Source organism: Hippocampus comes, unplaced genomic scaffold, assembly GCF_001891065.2.
Source record: "Hippocampus comes isolate QL1 unplaced genomic scaffold, H_comes_QL1_v1.1 scaffold13, whole genome shotgun sequence".
NCBI classification, from domain to species: domain Eukaryota; kingdom Metazoa; phylum Chordata; class Actinopteri; order Syngnathiformes; family Syngnathidae; genus Hippocampus; species Hippocampus comes.
In genome coordinates, this window is record NW_017805532.1 from 677,443 (window position 1) to 688,745 (window position 11,303).

General features: G+C 42.8%; 1 protein-coding gene across 2 annotated transcripts in view; it reads left to right on the forward strand.

Annotated features, from left to right (window-relative positions):
• The first annotated feature begins 218 nt into the window (after window positions 1-218).
• mier3b (mesoderm induction early response 1, family member 3 b) overlaps window positions 219-11,303 on the forward strand; it is an 11,825-nt gene continuing 740 nt past the window's right edge. The window contains exons 1-13 of one of the 2 annotated variants that reach the window (XM_019878074.1): window positions 219-288; window positions 1,078-1,102; window positions 2,639-2,784; window positions 3,155-3,277; window positions 3,353-3,476; window positions 4,236-4,309; window positions 4,402-4,474; window positions 4,562-4,704; window positions 5,861-5,942; window positions 6,720-6,814; window positions 6,894-7,021; window positions 7,115-7,269; window positions 8,230-11,303. The exon at window positions 8,230-11,303 is cut by the window's right edge and continues 740 nt beyond it. In XM_019878074.1, the coding sequence (XP_019733633.1) occupies window positions 280-288; window positions 1,078-1,102; window positions 2,639-2,784; window positions 3,155-3,277; window positions 3,353-3,476; window positions 4,236-4,309; window positions 4,402-4,474; window positions 4,562-4,704; window positions 5,861-5,942; window positions 6,720-6,814; window positions 6,894-7,021; window positions 7,115-7,269; window positions 8,230-8,690 (1,638 nt within the window). In that variant the 5' untranslated portion in view covers window positions 219-279 and the 3' untranslated portion in view covers window positions 8,691-11,303. The other variant, XM_019878075.1, reaches the window with a different exon arrangement.

Below are 11,303 nucleotides of genomic sequence, written 5' to 3' on the forward strand. Positions count from 1 at the left end.
TACCTCTCCACAGACCCGACTATAGATCGTCTCGTCGTGCGGATGATTACCTGAGATTTCGCAGTGGTGTGAATTAAAAACGTATTTTACGACGAGATTCGTTTGTTCGTTTAAAAATATATATTTGCATGTACATCTAAAACGTCTCAAAGGATTCCCGTTAATCTGCGGTGGTTGTGAATGGCGTCACGACCTAGGCGGCCGGCGCGCTCTCTGATTGGCGGAGAGCCGTCATCCGGGTACTGCGCTACGACTGGCTCATTAGCTAAAGGTACCAATATGGCGGAGGTAAGAGGGAAAACAGGGGAGAAGCGATTGCTCTTAAATCGATATTTTTATCATTTCACGTCGCGTTTTCCCGCTGTTTTGCTAGCGATTGGAGAGAATGTGTTTTTTTCCGGCCGTATAGCGTGAGTTGTGTCCAAAATTATGTTTATTATTTCATCGGAGATGTGCCCGAATGTCTGAAGTGATCCTGCACTACAAGGCCGCTGCGCCTTCGCTCTCAGCTGCTTCGGTATAGCGGCGGTGTAAATTGATACGTAAATTTTAACATTTGCTTGGGGTGGGGGAAATCATATTTTGTGCGTATTTTGTGGGGGCAAGTGAAAGAAACCCACAGCTTCAGTCATTTATTCGCCACCGCGTTGTCGTTACCGGTAACTCAAAAGCCGTCCAATGTTACACCGCGCCAAACGAAATGTTCATGTTTACATGCATCGACATTTGAGGGTTTCCCATCGGTGTTCTGATGTTAGCTCGCTTGCTTACTAGCGTCGCTTCCAAATGTCACTTTCTTCTCCGTGATATTTGTTTTAAATATTCTCGTGTCTCGCGGTTGCCATTTGTTGAAGATTTATGTGACAGAATTTGTCGATGTGTCGTATATGCGGCTTCTGTCGTAGCCGCCTACCGTCGTTCAGGTAACGGTAAATGCTCCTTTTCCTCGCTCGTTTCGGACCACATTTTTGGACTAATTCCACGTATTCCTGCCTTAGAATTAGAATTCTCGTTCTTCGAATATTTTGTATTTTTTGTGTTCAATGCTTATTTAGATTTTTTTCCCTCCCCCCTCAGGCTTCCATTGGGAGTTCAAGTCCAGGTAAGTGTCGTTTACGAAAAGCTTATGAGTGATGCTGTCGGTGTCTTATGAAGTCGTTTTTGAGCCATCCTGGTACACGATATTATAATCCAAATAAAACAGTGGCATATTTTGGAGAGAAAAATATTTTTCTTGTTGATTAAAAAATCCATAGTTATGAGACTAAATTTACAACTTTTCAAGATTATATATATATGAATGTTACATAGAATGTGTTATTTTTCAGAGCAAGTTTTATTTTTGGTGAAAAGTTTTAGGTTTTGAGGTTACTGTTGGTAAATTAGAGAAAAGGGTTGTGTTTTAAAGAAAAAAATAATCATAACACTTAGGTATATTTTCATGAACAAAATAATTTAGAGACAATTTTGAAACAAGTCTTATGTTTACAACATAAAATTTATGAGAATAAAGTATTTTTTCCAGATTAAAAAAATCCTTACAAAAAAGTAATTTTCACCATCAGTAGCATGTATTAGGATTTAGACAATCAGGATTTTTGGGGCCGATCAGCTAGTAAAAAAAAAAAAAAAAAAATGATAAACCACCCATACGATCAGATATAACCTATTTACTGTATATTACTGCATATTACAGTCAAACGTCGTTTCACCGTAGCCCGTTTACATTTTCACCACGAGAACGTTCACATTTCAAAGTCCCGATTTCACTTAATTCATTCGGCTTACAACAAACACCTTTATAACATAAACTTCATTATAACGACCAGATTTTTCCCACAAAATAGTGAAAACGCCTTTGTGACAACGAACTACGGGAAGCTAACTGCTGCCGCAACTTTGCTTAGGAACAAAATGTACAGCACGAGAGTCCTCTCCTTTGCTGAGCAATGCGACTCATCAACTCGGAACATTGTGATACTTTCTGCCGTAACTCACGGACGCACCGCACGGTCCTGAGCAAATGGTCTGAAAATATGTCTTGTAAACGGAAGTGAAGCTCAGCCGAGACTACGTAAATTGACAACAGTTGGCTTCGTCGGCGGCACTGGCAGTTGCCTATGGCGGGTAACATTTGCTGACTGAATGTTTTAGAAGATGAAGTAGGAACGCTACAGTTGTTCATTTCATGTTGTATAAAATCATTTTTTCTTTATATACATGTATATGAAATTGTCATGTTTATACTCTATTACACTTTTATGTTTTTACATCGATAAATGTTCATCCTGTATCATATATCGTAGTTGGCGAACATTTTTATTGGAAATGGTTACAATGAACTACCGTTATAGCGTACAGTCCCTCGAGATACGTTGTAGTGTGTGTGTGTGTGTGCGCGTGTGTATTTTCATTCAACGATTGAAACTAAGATAAAAATCCGTCTCATTCATCTTCAATGAGAGTTTATCTGTAGTTTCTTGATTACATCACCACAGTAGCATACACAATAAAAGTACAGATCGAGGCATGGCCGAGACAGGTCTGCCGCTACTTAGTTATTAAAACTAGACCGCCTTTGTAAAATTGTAGCAAATTTTTGCTAAATTGTTTTTTTGTCCTTTTCTTTCTAACACAGTTGGCTCTTTGTCGTCGGAAGATCATGACTTTGACCCGACTGCAGAGATGCTAGTTCATGAGTACGATGATGAGAGGACCCTGGAGGAGGAGGAATCTCTGGAAGGGGGAGGCAATATCAGCTCAGAAATTGCAGATTTGGAGAAGGTAACCTAGATACCTTGTTCGGTACGCTAACATATTGTTTCGACGACAGATTAGTCAGTGAACTCATGTTAACCACCAAAACAGTTTTGTTTAACTGTGGTTGACATCCAAGATACAGGTAGAGGGCACGCCCGCACGCACGTATGTGTGATTGTTGCATTTATGAGCTGGGCAATCGGACCACTCAGAACATGGCATATTTGCCACAAGCTCTCAATGGCAACGCAACAATGAAACCCATAACCTTGCAACCAACAAGGAAACCGATATTTTTCAATGTTTTTAAACAAATATTTGAGTGTCGCAGTTCCACTGTACAATGCGTACATCATGCAGACTATGAAAACGTTTCCTCCATCCTCCTCCCCAGGAGGGTAACATGCCTCTGGAGGAGTTGCTGGCCATCTATCGCTACGAGGCCTCAGCCGGTTCCAGTATAGACAGCTCCTCTGGCGACCTCACAGACGAGCTGCCCGACATGACTTTGGACAAGGTGAGCCTCACTCGCCTCACCGCAACATGTGACGTCTCGCAAGATTGTCGGTCAACCTGACTCATTTCTTCCTAGGAGGAAATTGCTAAAGACTTGCTGTCTGGCGACTACGAGGAGGAGACCCAGTCGTCAGCGGATGACCTCACCCCGTCGGTGACCTCCCACGAGGCCACCGATTTCTTCCCCAGAACACTTCGATGTAAGCAACGTACACCAATTCATACTTCCTCATCTTTAATGTTTAAATGGTAGTTATATTTCAAGTTTCATTGATATGTAAAAAAAAAATGTTTTTTGTTTTCTTTAATGGAAGAACTAGCAAATTCCATACAGTGAGCACAGAGCTGAGATTTTAACCCCAAACCTCAGAACTGTGAACCAGACATGCTAATTACCCCCCCCCCCACACACACACACACACACACACACACGCAAAAGTGTAAAAAAAAAAAAAAAAAGCTGCATTTTTCTTTTGTGAAAAAAAAATTATCATTCTTAAAAAAATACTGTTAATCTATGCTTGCATCTCAGAACAATTAGACAGGATTTCTTATGGATGGGCACTGATACCTGATACCAAACTTGCCCTGTGGCTGAATTAAAAAAAAAAATGCTGTGTCGATAAGCTCCACCTTTAACGTGCAGATCCGGGTCTTGGAAAAAAAAATGAATTTTTGATTGATTTTGTCTATATTAACATTCTTTTGTATCGTCAACCTTCTAGCGTCATTAATTCTCGATAATTAGAAATTCCCGTTGTGAAAGCAAATTTGATGATCGAGGACGATATATATCGCCTACCCAATGATAAAATCATTTTAATATTTGTCTTTAGAAGTTAGGCCATATACAATGCAGCTTTCCAGTGAATGTGTTTCAGTTTTGGAGAAGCATGCCTTTCACTGGAAATGAGAAATTGAAAATACAACAGTGGAATAAATTTTACTTGTCCCTTCAGCCAACGCTGTCTCTGATGGGGATAAAGATTCCGAGTGTGACGATGATGGTCCAAGTCCAGAAGACTCCAGAAAGGTACATCATATCTGACATAATGAAACAAAATGAGGCACTTGTAGCATCTTCATGAATCGAATTTTCAATTTGTTTTTTTAATTTATAAAAAGGAAATAATGGTGGGCGCTGAGTACCAAGCGGAAGTTCCTGTCACCATCTGCCACTACACGGAAGACGAGAAAGGTTAACTACTTTTCTTGTTCTCGGCGAACGAACTCTGCTTTGCAACATTACCGTTGACTTCATGCTACCTCCGCTTTTGTTTTGCAGTGTATGAAGATGAAGATGAGCTCATGTGGCGCCCGGGCACGCTGCCAGAGAGCAAGGTCAGGAGCTTCCTGACCGACGTCCTGTCACGGACAACGGACGAGAAGACGACGCACGACAAACCACACGTTCGAGACAATGAACAAGTCAGTTCACTCGTGATATCTTTTGGACGAGTTGGACGGAGTGGCAGTTAACCTTGACGGAAAGAAAATATCAATATTTGGTTCATGAAAAACACAGTATCCGTTTTATCTCCCACAAATGTCTGTACCTCGTTTGTTACAATAACAGCTTGCGTTTAATAATGAAATGCTCTCGCTTCGCAAACGGTGGCAGGGGGTGTTTATTTGCTCCATTGCAGGCAGGCAGGGGAGGCATTGAAACCTTTGTGTACACAATGTTACAAAAACATTTAGTTAGATTTGTCATTTCGAACAAAAAGTATGGCGGAATAGCAAGACGAGACGGAACAGAGTGTCAGCATGGACGCGCACAACGTTGTGCATCTGGAATTGATTGGAACGTCGACTCTCATCCGACATTGTCATCAATAGGGCCGAACGTTTAATTACATTTGCAATGTCATCGTAATTTGATAAAAGGCGATTTAGTTGCCGCATAGACTGCGATTTGATGGGTCATTACTGTATTGAGAAGTGGAGGGGGGAGAAAGTGGGCATGGAGGGCTTTCGGAGCAGGCGGGGCTGAGGCACTCGTTTTCAGTAAGTTTCCGCTTCACGAGACATTGAGGCGAGGATCTATAACATGCTTGGTCTTTTTTGCGTCGCAAGTTTAAAAAAAAAAAAAACGTGGAGGAGCCCTCACGATCTATTTTGTCCTGTTTTGGTTGCCGTTATGCATCGGAGTGCATGTCGACGGAAGTGTCTGTCTGAAGACTGTCGGATGTGTGTATTATTTCAATGAATTTTTTTTCCTCGTAGGAGAGAAATGTAAGAAAAAAGGTGACTTGGATTTACGTGTCTCTGATGTTAGCCAATTGACTTTAGCTGATAACTTTTCAAGATGTAAGAAAAAAGGGCAATGGAATATGTGCTACGGTACATCTTGCTAACCGTTTTCTTCTGCAGGCAAAAAAGGCGGGCATCTGTTTTTCATAACTGGATTGTGTCCAGCACATTCTAGGGTTAGGGGCCAGTATTTGGGGGAATATGACTTTTTACATCGATTTTACCACTCTACTGTGTACCCATTTTACATTTTTTATGCATGTGTGCACAACTCCATTCTAAATCCTTACAGAGGCCTTTTCTCAACATCCTCTTCACTCTCATCACACAGGCTTTGTTGGAGCTCGTCAAGTGTAACTACAACACCCATGAGGCGCTTGAGCAATACTGTAGCCACCTAAAATCCTCGAAAGGTAAGCCAAGTCAACAGGCCGTGCATCACAACAACAACAACAACAACAAAAACTTAAATGGCAACACATAAAGTCGTGATTGTGACCACGGTTGCAAAGCGGTGGAAAATGTCTCACGTTTCCAGCTGAGGTATCATATCCAAGCATAAATGTCAACCCTTTGTCAGAAGATGTCCATGCGAAATAAATTCAAAAGCAGGACTTTTCGACAGATATATTTTACCTTAATCATTTTTAAGTGTTTTATTGATCCATTCTTTCCTTGAAGCACAACGCCATGATTGTTGAGTCCAATATTAACACGCTCGGTGCAATTAAGAATGAACAATACCATAAATGTGCCACCACTGCCACCATCCAAAAATACCAACAAAGTCCCATTCTAAATGGTCAATGAAAAGAGTCCCCCTCCTTTCAAAAGCGTCTCTATTCTAGTTATCACTTCTTGGTTTATTCACATTCATTCCCAAAGAAAATGTTTGGAATTTTTGGACCCTTAATTGTGACTAATTTGACAATCCATTTATATTGCCAAACAGAGGATGTGTTCCTTCAACAAATCTTGAAATCCAGTTATCCCAATTTTCTTCTGGCAAATCAGATCGGTTTGCATAGCACAATTAATTCTTCAAAATGCATTCTCAAGTGATTGGACAGTCTTTTCCGATACCCACAATCAAGGGACTTGGACTCGGGACATCTTAGCCCGAAACCCTTCATAGGCGCTGTTTTCTTTTCATTGATATGAAAATGTTGTTTTGAAATTGTTGCTTCCAGAAAAATCCCCCCCGTGGTCTGAGGAGGAGTGCAAGAACTTTGAACATGCTCTGCAGATGTATGACAAGAACTTTCACCTCATTCAGAAACACAAAGTGAGTTTTGCTCCGGCGACGCGCAGAAAAAAAGATTTGGCGCATGGCCGGTTGTTGAACGGCTTTCTTTCCACACCAGGTGACAACACGAACGGTAGCGGAATGCGTCGCGTTTTACTACATGTGGAAGAAGTCGGAGCGCTTCGACTTCTTTGTGCAGCAGAATCGCTTCGGGAAGAAAAAGTACAGCAGCTATCCCGGTGTCACGTGAGTTCGACATCCACGGCGCAGTTGTTGCGCTCCATCCCAAAAAAAGGTCAACGCTCAAATGAAATGAAAAACCTTGCGTTTGGTGCCCAGAGACCTCATGGACAGGCTCGTTGACGAAGCGGAGGGTTTGGCCGTGGACAGTTCGTCGTCCGTGTGCTCGGGAGGTGGCGGGAGCGGAAGGGTGGAAAGCGCAACGGATCAACAGCTCAGCCTGCTCAACTCGATCACTGCCAGTGACCTCACAGGTCGGTCCTCCGTACACACCGCACCCAATGACACAACGTGAAAGTAGGAAATAATGGAAAGCTAAAGGCATTTGAGGTCAGCTCACGTTTATAGGTGGCTTTTATCCGCCCAACAAGCAACAGTCTCGACGGTTGTTGATAATTTGTTTGTTGTTGCTTTGGCTAGTGTGTTTCTCTCTCTCTCTCTTTTTCTTTTTCTTTCTTTCTTTCTTCCTTCCTTAACCTTGTTAGAGGTACCGAACCCAAACAGTTCATATGCACATTCACCGAACCCTTCATTAGTGAAAAATATTTTAATTTATTCATTTTTTTTTACCAATTCAAGACATAGAAAACGCATTTATTAAAAACAAACGTTTTTTTAATTGTGCACAAAATGAAGCAAGCGGGTGAATCATAACTAACTGACATGTTGAGTCGGATTTGTCTTAACCACCATGGCAGAGGCTCCGTCGAACCCCTGAGACCGATTCACCAAACCCCTCGGGTTCGATCGAACCCAGGTTAAGAACCACTGATAGATATATTTTTGAGGGTGGCCCCGTGGTCCCTTGGTTAGCGCGTTGACCTCACAGTGCAGAGGTACCGGGTTCAATTCCAGCTCCGGCCTCCCTGTGTGGAATTTGCATGTTCTCCCCCGTGCCTGCGTGGGTTTTCTCCAGGTACTCCGGTTTCCTCCCACATTCCAAAAACATGCATGGCAGACTCATTGAACATTCTAAATTGACCCTAGGTGTGAGTGTGAGTGTGGATGGTTGTTTGTCTGTGTGTGCCCTGCGACTGGCTGGCAACCGGTTCAGGGTGTCCCCCGCCTACTGCCCAAAGACAGCTGGGATGGGCTCCAGCATCCCCCGCAACCCTTGTGAGGATAAGCGGATCGGAAAATGGATGGATGGATGGATGTATATATTTTTGAACAATAATCTTTGAATTAAAATCAGCTGTTTGTTTTCCCCGCAGCTCTGAGCAACAGCGTGGCGACGGTGTGCAGCCCGGCTGAGGTGACGTGCTTAGACTCATACAGCTTCCCCCCACTGGAGAGCCTCCACCGCACCTCCCTCAACCACGACGAGTCGCTGGGCTTCCCGTCGGGCGGCGCCGACGCCGACTGCCTCAACATGCTGGACGCCGGCTTCTACCACTCGGACCTGGGCCAGCTGAGCGGCGTGTGCGTGGCCAAGGACTGCGAGCGGCCCTCCAAGAGACTCAAGCTGGCGCTGCAGCCGGACTCGTTCATGGGCGACGTGTCGGTGGGCAACCTGGCCGTGGACTTCGAAGCGCGACGGACCGCGCCGCACCACCACCGGATAACCGGCGCCAAAATGGCCGTGTCGGTCACGGACTTCGGCGAGCCCAACGGCTTTTTGAGCGGGCACGCGCGCCACCACGCGCAGCACGCCACAGCACTTCAGTCCGACTGATCTTCCTCATCCTCTTCCTTCCTTCCTTCCCTTTTTTTGGGCGTGTACATAAGACTGACCTCATGTTATATATATCATGCTAAATATATATGTGTGTGTGTGTGTGTGTGTGTGTGTGTGTGTGTGTGTGTGTATACACACACATCTGTGTGTATGCATATGTACATATGTTTGTGTGTGTGTACAGAACTATACTTTTTTCATTTTTTGTGTACTATGACATCAGTGATGTCTCTCATATAGAACTAAAATCTTGATTTCTCAAGAGTTTCTAATAGCCATTTTTCTTTTGTTTGTCACCACGGTAACGTCCATGTACAGTGTGGTCAACAGTGCCCTGCCATTCTTCTTTTCCGCTGCCAAAATCATCTTATTTAGAAGGTGCTTATTTAAAAGTGGTACTTTTTTTTTTCAAATCAGTGTTTGGTTTACAGGTACGTAGCCGTCGGCATGTTGCTCGCTTTTCAGTTTGTTCTTATTTGCGTGTGCCCGTTACGACTAGCAATCGGCTCTGCATTTTATTTTGTACTTTTCAACAGCGATATTGAAATAAGTCCTGGGAAATAGTGACAACCAAGTGTTTAAGAATAGATTTTTTGGGGGGGGGGGGGCGATACCCATAATGTCTTTTGAAGTGAAGGCAATTTGCAAATTTCGGATCGATTTACTGCCATGAATGAATGGAACAAATCCATTTGGCAAGAAACATGAAGGCCTGTGCACTCTGATCTGCAAATGATACCAAAAAAAAAAAATGTCCAGTTTGCATGCTAAAGTCCCTCGAGGCTGACTGACAAGTTGAAGTGCAGAAATTGTCTGAACTTTGTCATCATGCGATGTGTGAGCCTTGTTAATATCCAACAGTCAGCAATTATTTGGGCTACCGTTTGTCATTTGAACGTTTTAATTGGCAAAAATGGAGCACTTGTTAAAACCCAGTTATTGTTCTTTGTTTTCTTCTGTGTGAATGTGCTCATCACACGGTATAGTCACGTTAGCAAAGGTTGAACTGCTGCACTTGCAGTGCTTGAAATCCGGTTGTCGTTCACTGTTTTTGTCCATTTTTCTTCATTTTGGCCACAATTCTCCCCGAGTAACTTTGGTTGCATCACAGGGTTAGCATAAACGGCGCGTGCCATTTGAATGGCGCGATTGGCTAACCGGATCACTCTTCATGGTTCGAAAAAAATATTCCTAACAATTCTCGTGGACCAAAACTCAATTCTGGTTGGACTTGAACTACCTTGCTCATAGTTTGAGTTGGACAATAACCCTGCTGTTTAGCAATCTCTTAAACATTCGAATTTTTCCCCTCCCCGAGTGGACAACAACAATGAACTAAAACTGCATTTTAACCACCATGCGTTCACAATTTTTAACACTTCAATTTGTTCAATTTTGGCCCAGAACACAATCTCCCGCCATTTTTGTTCACCCAAGTAGCCCTTGCTCGTGTTTTAGAAATGTTGGCATCGAAAAATGTTGTTTCAACAGCATGTCATACGTAATGTGTTTTTTATTTTATTTTTTTTAAGGGTGCGGTGTGTAAGCGTTTTTTGTATGAATTGCAATGTTGGCGCAAAGCCAGAAACGACTGTCCATCACGTTGAAAACGACATAATTGGTCATCGTTGCTCCTTTTACACTTGGAACAATTATTGCGCTGACACTTTTACTTAATTTTGTGTGTTTTATGTCACATATGTCAAACTTCTTTTTTTTTTTGGGCGGGGGGGTGTTATTCAAGAATTTCAGTATTAGCTTTGATGCCCGCACTGCTGTGTGTGTGTGTGTGTGTGTGTGCGTGCGTGTGTGTGTGTGTTGAATGTTGGCCGTGTAGCAGAAAGTGGTTTTGGCAGCATACCATGTTTTAGCATGGGGGGGTGGGGGGGGTCTTCACGTATCTATGCATTGTGCAACGTGAATGGTTCATTTCAGGGGCTGTACATGACACACTGTGTGCGCGTGGGTTTGCAGTTACACACACACGCGCGCACACACGAGCACTTGGGGGCAACTCATTCATGCTTTCCATGGCATCATTGATGTAAATAAGAATTAGCAAGTAGCCTTTAAAAAGTAATGACCTGACCTCTAATTGTCAATATGTGTGCATACAAAGCTTATTATTATTATTATTATTATTATTATTGTTTGGTTTCTAAATGGCCATCCATTGTAGATATGTACAGAATTTTGAACCTTTTTTTTTCTCATTATACTGATTGACTTGGGATTGTTTGGCTTTTTCATTTTCTCCTTCTGTACAATGGAACTTCCGATGTGGGACGCACTTCCTGAAAATTTCAAAATCACGTCAACTTTGGCATTCTGAAAAACAAGCAACTTTTTTGCCCCCCACCCTTTCCCACCCCAGCCCCGTTTGGCTATTCTTAGAAATGTGGCATCACAAGAAAAAGCAAAGAAGCCGACATACGCACGAAGATGACGTCTGACAATTAGCTGAGGCTATCATTTTCTTTTTACTCGCAAAATGTTGGACTTCAAAACTTGCTTTTAGGGCGTTGACCTTCATTGATTCCACTGTATTATGTTTCTTTCCCCCCGCCCCCAAATGTAAAGTGAAGATTCTCTCACAAGCTTTCCCCCCCC